The sequence below is a fragment of the Corvus cornix genome, chromosome 28 (genome assembly GCF_000738735.6).
Source record: "Corvus cornix cornix isolate S_Up_H32 chromosome 28, ASM73873v5, whole genome shotgun sequence".
Classification (NCBI taxonomy): domain Eukaryota; kingdom Metazoa; phylum Chordata; class Aves; order Passeriformes; family Corvidae; genus Corvus; species Corvus cornix.
Window position 1 is genome coordinate 3,919,105 of NC_046356.1, and position 16,020 is coordinate 3,935,124.

Genomic DNA, 16,020 nt, shown 5'->3' on the forward strand with positions numbered 1-16,020 from the left:
GAGCGGAACGGAGAGGAGCCGAGCGCACCCACCGCCGCCGCCGCCGCCGCCGCCGCCGGCCCCGCCGTGACGCGCCGTGCGCCGGGCGGGGGGAGCCGGGGGCGGGGGGAGCCGCCGCAGCCTGCCGCAGATCCACCGGCACCGGCACCGGCACCGGCACCGGCACCGGCACCGGCACCGGCACCGGGAGGGGAGGATGAGCGAGGGCTGCGGGAGGATGGGGGATGCTCGGGCATTGGGGGATGAGGGATACCCCGAGATGCAGGAGATTTGGGGGATGCTCGGGCATTGGGGGATGAGGGATACCCCGAGATGCAGGAGATTTGGGGGATGCTCGGGCATTGGGGGATGAGGGATACCCCGGGATGCAGGAGAAGGGGGAAGGGGGTCCAAGGACCAGAGATGCACAGAAATTGGGGGATGCATGGACACCAGGGGATGCAGGAGGACAAAGGGGACATGGGAACCAGGAGATTCCCAGGGACCAGAGGGTGGAGGGGGACCACAGAATAAGGGGGGCACTGGGGGATGCAGGAAGGTTCAGGGGGACCGGGGGATGTGCAGGGACATAGCAGGACTGGGGGCCACCCTGACACCCGCAGCACAGAGGGGCTGGGGAGGGCAGGGGGACTGAGGGGATGGCTGGGGACCGGGGTCACACTGGCACTGGTGCCACCCACATGGACCATCCCCTCAGGAGGGGATCAGCCCCTTGTCCCCAGGGTCCCCAGCCAGTGTTAGACCCCACTGTGTCACCCTCTGTGTCCTCGAGGACTCCCCAAGTCACCTTCATGCCTCCCGTCCTCACCCTCGCTCTGCAGGGCCCCCCCGGCCGGCACTGGGCTCTCCCTGACACCCCAAATTTACAGCCGTGATCTCCCAGGGTTTAAAGGACATCAAAGGCACCGCCTGGGCCCCGCTCCCTCCGTGCCCCCCTCACCCGTGCCCCTTATTTACGGCAGCACCCCAAAGTAGGCCCGGGAGGGGGAGGAGGAGGAGGAGGAGGGCTGGGGGCTTCGCTAACCTCCGGCTCTAATGGGGAACACATGGCAAGACCCCAGCGCGGGGAAGGGGGGGTCTCCCTGTCCCAGATGAGGATTGAGGGGTGCTCCATGCCCTGGGGCAGGGAGAGAGGGCTCGGGGGTGCTGGGGCAGCGCAGCCCGTGCCCCCCCGGGAGCAGGGAGCGGGGCCTCTCCTCGGCCCGCCAGCTTATTCATCTTATTAATCAAAGCAGGGCCGGCAGAAAATGAGCTGCGGCCGGGCCGGCGGGGCTGCCAGGGCGCGGCGCTCCCCTTCCCCCTCCTGGAGCCCCGCCAGCCCCGGCCCCGGGTCCGGCACCGGTGACGAATGGCCGAGAAAATGGGATAGATTGGGCGCTGTCACCATAAATCACAGCACCGCGCCGCAGGTGGGGCTCCCACCGGCGGCAGGGACAGAGCCCCGGACCCCCGGGGGCACCGGGATGCTCCGGATGGGATGGCCGGTGGGCATCGCTCCTGCTGCACCTGCCCGTGCTCCATGCGCTCACCTTTCCACGGGAAAAAAAGCCTTTCTCAGGCAAAACCATCCAAGTTGGCAAGTATTTGCTGCCCTCCCTCCTCCCCTCTCCAGAAACACTCGGTGCCTTTCGCGTTTATCACTACTGACCTACATTTTTCCCTCGGAGCCTTTCGGGAGGCTTCAGGCTCCCCCCACATTGGCTGGGGTGTCCCCACGGTCCCCTCCATGGGCAGAGGACCCTTCACTCGATGTCCCAACCCTGCAGAGCCCATCCCTCGTGCTCAAGCACCCTCTTGACATTTTTTTCCCTCCTCCAAAGCTCCTCAGATTCCGTCACGGGACTCTTTGTGCTTCCCAAAGCAAACAGAGGCGGGAAGGTGCGGCCACCCTGAGGATGCTCTGGAGGGAAAGGCTGGGGGGGCGGCAGGGAAGGGGTTAAGAGGGTTATAAATTACCCATGGATGTGGAAATGTGACTGAGAGGAATAGAAAGCAAACTCTGCCTGCTGGATTCTTTGCATTTCTTGCCTCTTTATTTTTCCCCCAGGTCACTTTAAAAGGATGCAGGCAGTCGAGGCAGCTCCACTGCGCCTCTCCTCCCGCTTTTCCCGGGGTTTTGGGCTTTTTTTCTTGTTTGTTTTTTACACCCTGGCCCTTGAGCCAGATGCTGTCTGCGTCCAAGGATTTTATGGAGTGAGCTCTGGCTGGGAAATCAAGTAATTAGATTAATTCAGGGCCCTGGTGACACATGACGGAGGGTGGCGGGAAGGTGACGGCTGGTGGGAAGCTGGACCGAGGATGCTCAGAGCGGCTCTGGGGATGTCACCAAGGTCAGCCGGGTCCATCTGGGGGGAGTCACGTCCCGCCTGGGCAGAGCAGAGAGTTTGTGGCAGGGAGCTGGGCCCCATGGCCAGATCCTGCACCGCAGCGGGGCAGAGAGAGGCCCTGGGAACGGAGCCACGCCGGGGGGGCAGCCGGACCCGCCGGCCTCGGGGGACCCCCGTGCTGACGCCGACAGCCCGGGCCGGGGGTCAGAGGGGGGGTCCGGGCTGGATCCTGCCTCCGGCCGGTGCCTGTGAGTGCGGCGGCTCGTGGGCCGGAGGGAGCAGCTTTAAAGGTCACTGTCAAAGGGCAGCGCTGACCACAGCTGCCGCTGACCGGCCGCTGCTGACTCAGAGCGCGGGAGAGCGGCTCAGTCACCTCCGGCTGCTCCCGGACGGGTCCTGACGCCACACCCTGGCACTGCCCGGGGTTGGGGATCGCTCAGGGCTCGCTCTGTCCCGCAGCCTGTCCCCATCCCACAGGTGCTGCTGTGAGCTGGGAGGTCAAATGTCCCTGTGCCACCTGGGGTGACACCCCGCGATGTGCCAGGTGACACCGGTGGGGACCGACGCTCTCCTCCCGACACCGCTGTCCCCCCATCTTCCCCCTGTACCCCAAGCACAGCCTCAAGCCACCTTCTGATGATTCCTCAGGTCACCCACGTCCTCTCTGCCAGCACCAGGGTGGGGTCAGCCCCTCCCCGGGAACCCCCCCATCCCTGGCTCCGCTAAATCCCACATTCCGGGTGCGAGCTGAGGAGCCTGGCCAGAGATGGAGAAAACAGATGGGGGAAGGGTCTGGGCAGTGCAGGTGGGCAGCCGGGGTGGCCGCAGCTCCCGGCTCCAGCTCCAGAGGGGGAATTTCTCCTTTTCCCGCAGCACCCACCGCTGGCTGCGGTCCCAGGGTGGCTTCCCGGGGGGACGCGGGCGGTGGGTCGGGATCGCGGGCGGCCGCCAGCCCCCGGGGCAGCCGTGATTCACTCGGCCAGACTGCGGCCGCTGGGGCTGAAGTTTCTCAGGCTGGGTGGCTCCCGGAGCCTGACATTTTTGGGAAATTTCAACAGAAACAGTTCAGAAGCTTCCAAAAAACAGGACGATGGGAAAAGGCATTGTTTGGGCTCCCTCCGCCTCTCGTTTCTTATTGTGTTTTCTAATCCCTGCGATCCCTGCTGGTGCCCAACACCTCGGAGCCCTACCCAGTGTCACCCCCCGGCTCCCCCCACCCCGAGTCCGTGGGGCACCCCGGCCACCCAGGTGTCCCCTGCCACCCTCCACCTTCCCGGCAGGGAATGGTGTCCCCGCTCCTCACAGCTGGGGACACATCACACGTGGGGACAGTGGCCTTGGCCATGACCAGGACCTGCTGTCCCGGGGTCTGTGACCTGTCTGGGGGTCTGCAGAGCTCTCGGTGCCACCGAGACCCCGGCCGGGGGCATGGGGAGGTGGGGGGGGACACTGGAGGGTGCCCAAGTGGGTGGCTTTGCCCCGATGCTGGTGGCACAACCAGACATGCCACCACCCCTGGGGACAAACGCAGCCCCAGTCTGGGGGGACTTGGAGCCATTTGGGGTGCTTTTCCCACTTTTTTGGGGTTTCGAGGAGAGAAGCCCGGAGATGATGGATTCGACAGAAAACATCGGGATTTATGGGATGATATTCCTGTTTTCAACCCAAAAGTAAGTAATAATAGGGGTTTAGGTCTTGAAGGCGCTTGGAGCGTGGGGAAGCCGTGGCGGGGGGGCCCCGTTCAGCGGCGAGAGCGGCCCCGGGGGCGCGGGAGGGTCCGCGGCGGCCGCGCGTGAGTCACCCGTGGGCCGGCGGCCCCGGGGCGGCTCTTACTCACCTACCGGGGGGGGTCGGGGGGAGCGGGACACCGGCCCCGGGGAGGGCTGGGGGGGTCCAGCATCCCGCGGCGGCAGCGGGCACCGGGCGGGGGCCAGTCCCGGGGCCGATCCCGGGGTCGGTGCCGGGGCCGGTACCGGAGTGGGACGGGGGGGGGCGGCGGGGCCGGTGGCTTTCTGCCCCCCGGGGGCGGTCCCGGGGCGGGGCCAGGGCGGCAGTTGGGGCTTTGGTAACCGGGGGTTGCTCAGACTTGCTCGGGACTTCCCCGGACGTGCCGGTGCGCTCCGCCGCCCGGGCACCGACGGGCACCGGAGCCGGCCATGCCGCCGCCGCCGCTGCTCCCGATGCTCCCGCTGCTGGTCGTGCTCTGCCCGCGCCTGCCCCGCGCCGACCCGCTCTCCTGTGAGTACCGGGAGCACCGGGCGGCTCCCGCAAGGTGGGCGCGGGGCGGGCGGGGGTCCCGTCGGGGCCACGCGGGCGCTGCACGGAGCCCCCCGGGGCTCTCCCGTCCGGCCCCGGCCCGGCCCCAGCATGCGGAGCCCCCCGGGGTTCTCCCGCTCCTTTCCGCGTGTCCCGCCCCCCCACCGCCGCCGGGATGCGGAGACCCCCGGGGCTGTCCCGTTCCTCTCCGTGAGTCGCGTCCCCCCCCGGCCCCGGGATGCGGAGCGGTCCCGGGCGCGGTGGGGGCACCGCCGGGCGCACCTCGGGGCTGAGCTTCGCCTGCTGCGGAGGGGGACGGGGACCCCCCGCGGAGGGCAGCCGGCACCCCCCATCGCCTCCCGACAGGCATCTGGGACCCCCCCTCCTCGTCCCCGCAGCCCAGCCGGGACCCCCCCGCCCCTTCCCCGCAGAGAACAATAGAGGAACCTTTCTTGTGCTCCCCCCCGTCCCGAGAGTAGCGAGGAGACCCCCCCTCCCCAGGAGCAGCGAGTGCTCCGTCTCCCCACGGAGAAGAGGGACCCCGAGAAGGGCAGGACCCCCCTTGTCCCCTCTCCCCGCCGTCCAGCCCCCCCTCCCGCAGAACAATGCGGCTCCATTCCCCACCCAGGACAATGGAAACCCCCGGCCTCCGCCCGGAGAACAATAGCGAACCCCTTCCCCACGCGACCCCCCTCGCACCCCCGGGAGCCATCGCCCCCTTCTGTCCCCCCCAAAGCCTCCGAGACCCCCCCTCCCCCTGCCGAGAACAACGGGGTCCCCCGTTCCCCCCGGAGAGCCGCCCCCCCCCCCCATCCCAGAGAACAATGAATCCCCTTTTCCCACCCAGAACAATAGGGAACTCCCTCCCTGCCCCACAGAGAACAACGACCCCCCCCCCAGAAAAATCCCCCTGGGGGGCTCCGCAGTGATGCCCAATTTGGTGGCCCCACCCGGCGGTGGCAGGTCCGGGAGGTGCCACCTGTGGGCTGAGCTGTGGAGCGGCCTCAGCCCCGCGTGGATCGGGGTCCCCCTGCCCATGGGGGGACACACGGGGGAGGGGTCCCCCCGTCCCCACAGAGCCCTGAACCCGACGGACCCCCCGTCCCGTCCCGTCCCGGCCGCCGCCCCGCTGCCCCCCCTGCGGCCCGAGCCAGGGGAGGGCGAGATCCCGCTCCCCGCAGCAGGAAGTTCGGCTTCCTCCCTATGATGGGAATTTCTCAAGGCGATGGATGTTCTCCGCTCCGACGCGCGAACGGGACCCGCCACAAACGCCGCCGCTCGCCCGGCAGCTCCCGCGTCCCCTCCCCTGCGACCCCGCGGGGTCCCGGCCACCGCGACGGACCCCGGACCCAAACGTGTCTTTAACGGGGGAGTCTTAAGGGCGTTAATTGGGGCAGGAATTGCTGGAGCAGTGGGGTGGGGAGAAGGAACGCTCCAAAAATCCCTTTAGGGGCCGTCAGCGAGAGCGGCCAATCCCGGTGGCTTTCGGTGCCCACCGCAGTGCCCACCGCAGTGCCTGGAGGGGTTGATCCCACTGGGAACAACACGAGGCCACAGCCGGACCCTTGGTGGGGCTGACCCCGCACCGTCCTCCTCCCAAGCAGCCGGATTCTCCCCCCGGACCCCCATTTGCCCCCTCCCCACGGGGGTCCAGGGCAGCGCTGGGCCCGCGGCCCCTCGACGTGCGGCGCTGGCGAAGGCGAAGCCAAATCTCCTTTTAGAGAGCGAAAGTTTCCCCTCGGTGCAGCTCGGCCGCGCTGGAATGCCTGGGCTTTTTATAAATCCCTCCTCGAGCCCAGGGATGGGCACGAGAAATGCCAGTCGGGGATGAGAAAGGGGAAAAAAAAAAGAGTGGAGAGCAGAGTGGAAAAGAGGGATGAAGCATTTTTGGGTGCTGCGTCTGCCCGCAAACCTCGCTGCTCGAGCTTTAGAGGAGCTCTAACTATACATATCTATTTAATTTTATTTTTCCTGTGGAATTCAGAGCTTCCCAAATTCCCCTTTGTTCTTGAGGGCAATTATTTCTATTTTCCTTTAACCCCCCTGCACAGCTCAATAAATCTTTTTTAACTGCGTGATCTCTGACACTTATCGGAGCTTTTTTTTTTTCCTCCCCCTTTTCTTTCCCAACCCCTTAAAACTCCGATATAAAACTAAAATGAAATCCGGCCCTTCGGAAGAAAAGCATAAACGTTCCCGACACCTTGGAAATGTGGTTTTACTTTATAGCATTACTTAGCACCTGATCAGCATTTTTTTTTTTGCAGTAGAGAAGCCATAAAACCCCCGAGCAGGTATTTTCGTTGCAACTTGCACATTCCACAGCCTGCCTGCGTCTCTCTGGCCCTTTCCTCTCCGATCGGAAAACTTCACACTTTTCCCTTTTAAAACACATGTTCGGCGCTGTGGTCGCGCTGAGGGGGGAAAATAAATCCAGGGGGGAAAAAAATGTAATATATATATGTATATAATTGGCCCCTCCAGAGGGTCCTGCTTGGAAGAGGGAAAAAACCAAAATCCAGGGGAAAAAAAATACAGAGAGAGAAAATTGCCCTCTCCAGAGGGTCCTGCTCGGAGGATGGGAAATGCGTCTGTTTTACGGAGCTCGTGTGAGTTTCTGGGGCTGTTTAGATTAAGATTTAGGAGAATCAGGGCTCGGAGTGCTGGGTCTGTTATCGCAGAGCCGCAGCAGCTCCGGGCTCGGCTCGTGGTGGGCTCGGAGCGGGGTGGGCAGAGAGGGGGGATGAAATTTCCAGAGGCCTCGTTGGCCTTGGGAAGGGTTTGTTTTGGGGGTGGGATGGAGCCGTCGTCGTGCATGGATGCTCGGGGTATCCCGGAGTATCCAGCACCATCCCACGGATGTTTGGGGTACCTGGTACCAATCCATGGGTGCTCGGGGTACCCCGGGGTACCTGGCACCAACCCATGGGTGCTCGGAGTACCTTGGGGTATCTGGCACCAATCCATGGATATTTGGGGTACCCCAGGGTGCTTTTCCCTCCAGCATCCCCCAAGCACGGCGGCAATTCCTAATTAAGTCTCCCCGGCGTAACGAGGATTTCGGAGCACTAATTGCGGAGGGTGGGAGGCGGAGCGGGCAGCGGGGACCCCTCATTAGATCTCTCCGGCGTGACGGGGATTTTGGGAACGCCGGGCGGGAGCCGGGCGGGCGGCGGGCGCTGAAAGCCGATCGGGGCCGGGAGGTCGGAGGGGCGGGGAGGTCGCGGCACTTTCCGGGAGGTAATTTGGGATATTAGCCCGGCGCGTGCGGATGGAGCCGATAAGGGCTGACGGACACGGAACACCCCGGAGCGGGGCCGGGGCGGCCGCGGCTTGGAAGCCTCGCGGCCGAGGCTTCCCGGAATAAACCGGGGTGGGAATTTCCCCTCGCGGAGGGGCTCTCCCAGCCTGCAGCACCCTCGGGATGTCGAGGGCCGAGCGATGGGATTTGGCAGCACATGGTGGGGATGAGGCGGGAGCTCGGTGGGAAAGCGCTTCCCACCCCTCGGCGATCCAGGGGGAAATGCCGGACCTTGGCAGAGTTGGAAAAGGAGGGGGGGAGAAAAAAATCTCCTCGAATTTTCCTTTATGAAATCCTTTTGTCGCGGAAAAACTTCCGAAGCCGCAACCCAGCCCCGCCCCAGCCCTGGGAAAAAAAAGATTAAAAGTGGATATAAAATGTATTTTAACAGTTCTAAAATAGATGTAGACATAAAAATAGATCTTAGAAGTGTTTCGATATAAAATGTATTTAGATATAAAAGTAGGTAAAAAGTGTATTTAAATAGATAAAAAATAGGTTCTGTATTTAGATATGGACTAGATATAAAAACTATTTGAATAGATATAAAAGATATAAAATATGTTTAGATATAAAATGGATACAAAATGTGCATAAGTAAAAAATAGATATGAAATGCATTTAAATCACTGTAAAATAGAAACCAGTGTATTGAAATTGATATGAAAGAGATATGTGATGATTGAAATATATATATGAAATAGAGATGTGATTTAAATCAGTATAGGCTTGTGATGATTTAAATCAATGTAAATAGCTGAACAATATATTTAAATTAATATAAAACACATATGATGATTGAAATTGATATAGACGCGATGATTTAAATCAATGCAAAATAGCTCAACAATGTATTAAATAGATATAAAACATATTTAAATGAACACAGAAGAGACATAAAGGTGCTCAAATCAATGTAAAACAGATCTGAAACGTGTTTAAATAGACATAAGACATATTTAAACAGCTCTAACGTAGTTAGCTCAATATCAAACCCTCCATAATTGATTTTTTCCCCCCCCCGCTCTCTGTCTCTCCGGCTGCAGACCCCGCCGTGATTTCCCCCCAAGACCCCACCCTGCTGATCGGCTCCTCGCTGGTCGCCACGTGCACGGTCAGCCCGGACTTTCCGCTGAAAGCCGAGGACCTGTACTGGACGCTGAACGGGCGGCGCCTCCCGGCCGCCTCCTACGCCGCCCTGGGCCCCTCCACGCTCAGCGTGGCCCTCGCCCGCCTCAACGGCTCCAGGCAGCAGTCGGGGGACAACCTGGTGTGTCACAGCAGAGACGGCGGCATCTTGGCCGGCTCCTGCCTTTACGTTGGACGTACGTCAGTGCCGCCGCACGGGCCGGGGTCCGGCCGCTCTGTGCCGGGGTCTGGTCACTCTGTGCTGGGGTCTGGTCACTCTGTGTTGGGGTCCAGTCACTCTGTGCTGGGATCCAGTCACTCTGTGCCAGGGTCTGGTCACTCTGTGCTGGGGTCCAGCCACTCTGTGCCGGGGTCTGGTCACTCTGTGCTGGGGTCTGGTCACTCTGTGCCAGGGTCCAGCCCTCCATGCCAGGGTCTAACTGGTGCCAGGGTCTGATAACTCTGTGCCAGGGTCTGGTCACTCTGTGCCAGGGTCTGGTCACTCTGTGCCGGGGTCCGGCCCTCCATGCCAGGGTCTAGCTGGTGCCAGGGTCCGGTCACTCTATGCCGGGGTCCAGTCGCTCTGTGCCAGGATCTGGCCACTCTGTGCTGTAGTCCAGCCAGAACCAAGGTCCAGCCGCTCTGTGCTGGGGTCCAGCCGCTCTGTGCCAGGGTCCAGCCGGTGCCAAGGTCCAGCTGTTCTGTACCAGGGTTTGGCCATTCCGTGCCAGGGTCCAGCCAGTGCCAGGATGCGCCTCTCCCACGGGAGAGAAGCCGAGGATCCCCACGGAGGGATCAGCGCCCTGGTTCTCGCCGGAGCATGCCAGGAGCTGCTCTGGTGGAAGCCCGAGCCGCGCACAGCTGAGAGGCTGTTTCGGCAAAGCCTTGGTTAAAACGTGCTTGTCCGAATCAATAATCGTAAGATTTTATCTCAGGCTATTTTAAGGCCGGTGCTACGTCCCAGGAATACGGAATCCCAGGAATACGGAATCGTAACGGGGAATGTAGCTTGGGTTTGTTTTTTTGGGTCGCTACGTCCCGGGAATACAGAGGCCCAGCTGGGAATGCAGCTTGGATTTGGGGTTTGGGTCTCTGTGCCTGGAAAAAAACAGCTCTGGAACCTCTTGTTTTTTGGTTTTTGTCTCTCCCAGTACCCCCAGAAAAACCAGTCAACATCACTTGCTGGTCCAAAAACATGAAGGACCTGACCTGCAAGTGGGCGCCAGGGACAGAAGGGGAGACCTTCCTGCACACCAACTACACCCTCAAGTACAAGCGCAGGTGGGTGCTCACCTCCGTTCCCATTATTGCTAAAAACGTTGGAGTGGGATTTAATGGGAAACAGGGAACGGGCAGCTCGATGTCTCCCGGCTGGCCCCTGCTTGGGGACGGTGCTGGTGTGATGAGTTTCCTCATGGAGCTGGGGAGGGCGAGGAGAAGCCGCTGTGGGCCTGGTTGAGTCGGGAATCACTGGGTGAACCACGGGGCCAGTCCCCCAATTCCGGCCGTGTGGAATGGCCAAAAACAACCCATGGGAGCATCCCGGGGACGGAGGAGCAGTGCCAGTACCTCATCCATCACCTGCCCGCAGGTGGTACGGCCAGGACAACACCTGCCAGGAATACCACACGGCCGGGACCTACTCCTGCCACATCCCCAAGGACCTGGCCCTCTTCACGCCCTACGAGATCTGGGTGGAGGCGTCCAACCGCCTGGGGGTGGCCGTGTCCGACGTGGTCATGCTGGACATCCTCGACGTGGGTGAGCCACGCCACTGCTGCGGTGTCACCGCCGCGCCGGTGACCTCGCGGGGAGGGGCAGCGCTGGGCTGGGGCGGGGGCAGCAGGAAATGGGCGATATGTGAGCAGAATTGCTCCTAATCGAATTAGGATGTTTGCTCCGAGTCGTTTTTACATCCGCGGCTCCTTAACCCTCGCGGCCCCGCGGCGCTGCCCCGCTGTTCCCCGCCAGCCCTGCCCTGTCCCCGCAGTCACCACGGACCCGCCGTCGGACGTGCACGTCAGCAGGGTGGGCGACCTGGAGGACCAGCTGAGCGTGCGCTGGAGCTCCCCGCCGGCCCTCAAGGATTTCCTCTTCCAAGCCAAGTACCAGATCCAATACCGGGTGGAGGACAGCTCCGAGTGGAAGGTGGGTGGGCACCGCCGGTGCCGGGGGACGGCGCGGGGTGGCCGAGGGTCCGGGTGCTCCCGTCTCGTCCCTCTGCAGGTGGTGGATGATGTGGGCAACCAGACCTCGTGCCGCCTGGCCGGCCTGCGCCCCGGCACCGTCTACTTCGTCCAGGTGCGCTGTAACCCCTTCAGCATCTACGGCTCCAAGAAAGCCGGAATCTGGAGCGACTGGAGCAACCCCACGGCCGCCTCCACCCCACGCAGCGGTGAGTGCAGCCAGCACCGCTCGGGGGTGCCGCCGGTGCCGCGGGATGTGCGGGGGGCCCTTCCCCAGTCCATGCCCGGCACCTGGATTTCTTGCAAAGGAGCCAACTCGGAGCTTGGCTTTCCCAGCTGGGAGCCAAAACCTGCTCGTGTTCCTCTGGGCCCTCGTTATTCACGGCACGGCGGCAATGGGGGGGTTGAGACGCGGCCCCCCGTGTGACACTGACCCCTCCGTCCCCGCAGAGCGAGTGGCGGGGGGGGGCGACCCCAAAGGGGGGGAGCAGAACACGACGCTGCGGCGGGAGCTGAAGCAGTTTTTCGGGTGGGTGAAGAAACACGCCTACGGCTGCTCCAACCTCGGCATCAAACTCTACGACCAGTGGCGCGTGTGGCTGCAGAAATCGCACAAAACACGCAACCAGGTAGGTAAGGAGCCTTTCGCACTTCTTCTCCCCGGCTGGGTGGGGACGGGGGGGGGACGCGGCGTGACCCCCACCCCAGGGATGCTGGGGGGTGACGCCGACCCCGGGGCGACGCGGGGCTCTGCTCCTCTCCGCAGGTTCTTCCCGGCGATAAGCTGTAGCCCGCGGGGGACCGAGCGCCGGCAGGATGGGACGGGGCGCCCGGCGCCCACCCGGGACCGCCCGCGCCCGCCCCGGCCCCGCCGCGGGGGAGTTGGGAGGCGGCCGGGGCGCAGCGCGGCCCCGCAGCCCTGGGGGATGGGGTGGGGTGAGGTTGGGGGGCCGGGCTGGCCCAGCCCCGGGGGCTCTGTGGGGCCGCGGCCCCGCGGCAACGAGGGGACCCCCCAGCCTTGCCCGGCCGGGGGGGCACGGGGGCTTTGCTCCGCCAGCCGGAGCAGCCTCTGGGATGAAAGGAGCGGCGAGGGCTTCCCGGGTGACCCCACCCTCGCTGCAGTTCCCCCCCGGGAAGCGATTTTGGCCGTTTTCTCCCTGGGGTCCCACGTGTGAGTGCACGGGGGGGGGTCCGTCCCCGGGGAGCCACGCGGGCTGATTGGAGGCTGCTGGGGTTTGCCCAGTGCCTGCTCCAGTTTTGATTCAAACCAGCCTTATTTTGGTTCCATTTCAGTCAATTAGGAACAGATTTAAGCTTAATGCCAATAAACCTCTGAAACCCCACCGGGGTCTGCGTCAGCGGAGCGGCAGCGCTGCACGGGGACTGGGATGCAGCGGGCAGCCAAATGGGGCCCGTGGCCCTTGTCACCCCATCCCGGGGCTCCCAGGGGATCGAGCCAAGGTGGAGGGGGTGGCACTGGGGCAGCGGGGGCCACACGAACCCTTGAGATCACACCACTCAGGCCAGCTCCACGGGGACAGGTTTATTTGGGGTGACCACAGCAAAAGCGCTTGTGGAGCGCCAGCTGTGGGGCTGGGGGCACAGCCGGTATCCAAGATGTGGTTTTGGGGGAGGGCTGCTGCCCGTGGGACTCCAGCTGGCAGCAAGGACAGTGCCCACCTTGATGGAGGCCGAAGCATGGCAGCCCCTTGGCACCGGAGATTGTGGTTTGTGTTCGGCACAGCCCCGGCACAGCCGGGCAGGGTAACCAGCCCCACGCCGGACCCCTCTGCTGAGGGATACTCAGGATTTAGGGGGACCCCACTTGTCCCAGGAGGGCCTTCTCCATCCGTTCCAGCCTGTGCTCCAGAGAAGGGGCCGAGAGGACAATGCCCACCTTGCCGAGGTGCGCCGGGAGCGGGTGGGGGGCGAGCGGGGCCCCCGTTCCACCAGCCCGGCCCCTCCAGCCGTTCCCACGGGGACACCCATCACTCAACTTCTTCCGAATCGTACTTAAGGTCCTGGAGAATTTCGCTGATTGCCTCAATGGTTTTAATTAGCCTACGAGAGCGGATGGAAACTATAAATAAAGTCCATATGGAGCGTATTATGTGGGCCGCCTCGCCTTCCCCGCGCTGTTTATGAAACACTCAGCCCGGGGAGGCCGAGGGGACGCGGCCACGCAGCACCGCCAGACCCCGAAGGCACCATCTGGGCCCCCCTGGGCCGGAGGGAGGGAGGGGAAACACAGGGAAGGGGCTCCTGGCCTGGACTCCATGATCCCTGTGGGTCCCTTCCAGCTCAGGAGACTCCAGGATTCTACGGGCTGAGGAGGGGGTGCCATCCCAAAATAGGGGGAGAAGGGGATGGCAGTGGGGGTCCTGGGCTAGGGGGATGCTGCCTTCCCAAAATGAGTGGGGACAGCAGCGGGGCCACCACCTACTTGTGCTTGAGCTCCCGCACCTCCTGCTGATGGGCGTCCACCTCGGGCTGGTCCTGTGCCTGCTGCTGGGCCAGCTGCAGCTGCGCCGTCTGTGGGGGGACACCTTGGGAGCTGAGACCCCCCAAACCAGCCCCAGCGCTGCCCCAGGGACCCCCCCCCAGCCCAGCACCCACCAGCTGCAGCTTCTCCTGCTCCCGCTCCTGCAGCCGGGCCAGGTGCTGAGCCAGGTCGGGGCGGCAGAGCTCGTCCCGCAGGCGCCCAGCGATGTCCAGCACCTCCCGGGAGATGCCACTGAAGGCCACGGTGACCTCGTGCACCAGCTGCCGGTACCGTGGGAAATCATAGTGGGGGGCATTGCTCAGGTACGCCCGGTGGCCCCTGCGGACAGATCAGGGGGGAGAAGCCACTGTCACCTCACCTGGGGTGCCCGTCGCGGAGCTGAGCCCCCTTTGCCACCCGCCACAGGCAGCACCAGGAGGGTTCTCCTGCCTTTTCCTGCCTGGATTTGGCAGCATGACCTGGCAGCCTCACACCTCGCACGGGACAGGGTTGGAAACGGCTTTTTCGGGGAGGAAAGTTGGTGGTTTGGGTTTTTTCATCCTTTACACCCTCAACCCTGCATCCCGGGAAGTCCCTCATCGGCTGGATGCTAAAATAGGATTCAGGTGTCCAGCACAGAGTCCCGCTGCCAGCTGGAGCTCATCAGCCACCCCCACGGCCCCGGCCCAACAGGATGCAAAATAATCGGGACGGGGGATCCGGTTCCCTGCTGGGGGTGCCCCTGCCCGCCCCGGTGGGTGCCGCCCCCCCGGGGGCCCGTCCACGCGGCGGTGCCGGTGCCGGTACTCACTCCTCGAAGAGCCGGTACGTCTCGACCCGCTCGCCCTGCAGCTCCCGCAGCCGCTGCAGCAGCTCCCGCACGGCCTCGCCCGTCTGCGGGACACAAGGGGACAGCGGCGCTGGGGGACGCGGTGGCACCGGTGACCCGGTAACGGGCTCCGGGCAGAGCCGGCACCGCCCGGGGGATCGCCCCGGTGCTGCGGCAACGCGTCCTCGCTCAGCTCCGGTTCTGGGGGGTCCCGGGTGGATTCCGGCCGCGGTGCTTAAGCTGAGTCCAGCACCGGCACCGGGACCCCCCCATCCCGCTACCCGCGCACCGGGAGCCCCCCGGCCTTGCGCACACAACACAGACGGGCACCGGGACCCCTCATATCCCCCTGCTCACCCCACCGGGCCCCCCAGGCCACTCGTGCACGAACCGGACTGACACCGGGACCTCCCGGACACGTGCCCGCGGTACCGATGGGCACCGGGACCCCCATCCCATCCACGCGTGCACGGACGGGCTCGGTCCCGGGACCCCCACCCACCCTGCTGCCCGCGCACCGGGACCCCTCTCTACGTGTGCCCAGACCGGCACCGGGACCTCCCGGTCCACGTGCGCACGGACCGGACCGGCCCCGGGATGTCCCCACCCCGCTGCAAACGCACCGGGAGCCCCCCGGCCGCGTGTCCACGGACCGGCACCGGGATCCCCCCGGCTCAAAACAGAGGGGCACCGGGACCCTCCGTGACCACGCGCGCACGGACCCGCTCGGTCCCGGGACCCCCTCCCGTCCCCCGGGGGCCGTTCCCGTCCCGCTCCCGGCGCCGCTCACCATGGCCCGGCCCGGCCGCTCGGCGCAGGCCCGGGGCCCGCGGGGCGGAGCGCGGTTCCGCCGCCACCTGCAGGCACCGACCGGCAGCGCCGCCAGCCCCGGGGCCCCGTCCCCGGTCCGGTCCGTGCGCCGGGGTCCCGCTGCCCGTCTGCAGTGAGCGCACGGCCACGGGTCCCGGTGGGTGGGTGGGCAGGGGGATGCAGTGGGGTCCCGGTGCCGGTCCCTGGACACGTGCCCGGGGCTCCCGGTGCATTTGCAGCGGAACAGGGAGATCCCGGAACCAAACCAGCCCTTGCCTGCATGGCCAGGGGGGTCCCGGTGCCCGTCTGTGTTCTGTGAGCACGGCTGCGGGTCCCAGTGGGGGACCAGGGGGGGTCCTGGTGTCCGTGCAGAGCCTGCAGTAGTGACCAGAGGGGTCCCAGTGCATGAGCAGGGGGATTTGTGTGTGGTCCTGCTGCAGTAGTGACCAGAGGGGTCCCAGTGCATGAGCAGGGGGATTTGTGTGTGGTCCTGCTGCAGTAGTGACCAGAGGGGTCCCAGTGCATGAGCAGGGGGGTTTGTGTATGGTCCTGGTGCTGGTCCAGTCCATGGCCAGGTCCTGGTGACCATCTCCTGTGTGTGTGTGGCCAGGGGGCCCCGCGGGCGGGCAGGGGGGTCCCGGTGCTGGCCCAGTCCGTGCACACATGGCAGCAGGCACTGCCCACCAACATCACCACCTCCA

At 64.3% G+C, this 16,020-nt stretch overlaps 2 protein-coding genes across 4 annotated transcripts; one reads left to right on the plus strand and one right to left on the minus strand.

Annotated features, from left to right (window-relative positions):
* Nucleotides 1-4,393: 4,393 nt before the first annotated feature.
* CRLF1 (cytokine receptor like factor 1) lies at nucleotides 4,394-12,541 on the plus strand. Of its 3 annotated transcripts, none has more exons than XM_039566379.1 (8): nucleotides 4,394-4,565; nucleotides 8,931-9,209; nucleotides 10,164-10,293; nucleotides 10,604-10,773; nucleotides 11,003-11,160; nucleotides 11,239-11,407; nucleotides 11,649-11,827; nucleotides 11,966-12,541. In XM_039566379.1, exons 1-8 carry the CDS (start codon nucleotides 4,484-4,486, stop codon nucleotides 12,371-12,373), a joined length of 1,575 nt encoding a protein of 524 aa, XP_039422313.1. In that variant the 5' UTR covers nucleotides 4,394-4,483; the 3' UTR covers nucleotides 12,374-12,541. The 3 variants fall into 3 exon arrangements, with proteins under 3 accessions (XP_039422313.1, XP_039422314.1, XP_039422315.1); XM_039566381.1 differs by having other exon boundaries at nucleotides 4,398-4,565; nucleotides 11,649-11,831; nucleotides 11,965-12,066; XM_039566380.1 differs by lacking the exon at nucleotides 8,931-9,209.
* Nucleotides 12,542-12,726: 185 nt separating this feature from the next.
* On the minus strand, nucleotides 12,727-15,345 carry REX1BD (required for excision 1-B domain containing). The gene is made up of 5 exons (XM_039566382.1): nucleotides 15,300-15,345; nucleotides 14,492-14,574; nucleotides 13,815-14,019; nucleotides 13,642-13,730; nucleotides 12,727-13,259 (listed from the first exon to the last, which is right to left on the minus strand). The coding sequence occupies exons 1-5, from the start codon at nucleotides 15,300-15,302 to the stop codon at nucleotides 13,187-13,189; spliced, it is 453 nt and encodes a 150-aa protein (XP_039422316.1). The 5' UTR covers nucleotides 15,303-15,345; the 3' UTR covers nucleotides 12,727-13,186.
* Between the last annotated feature and the right edge of the window lie 675 nt (nucleotides 15,346-16,020).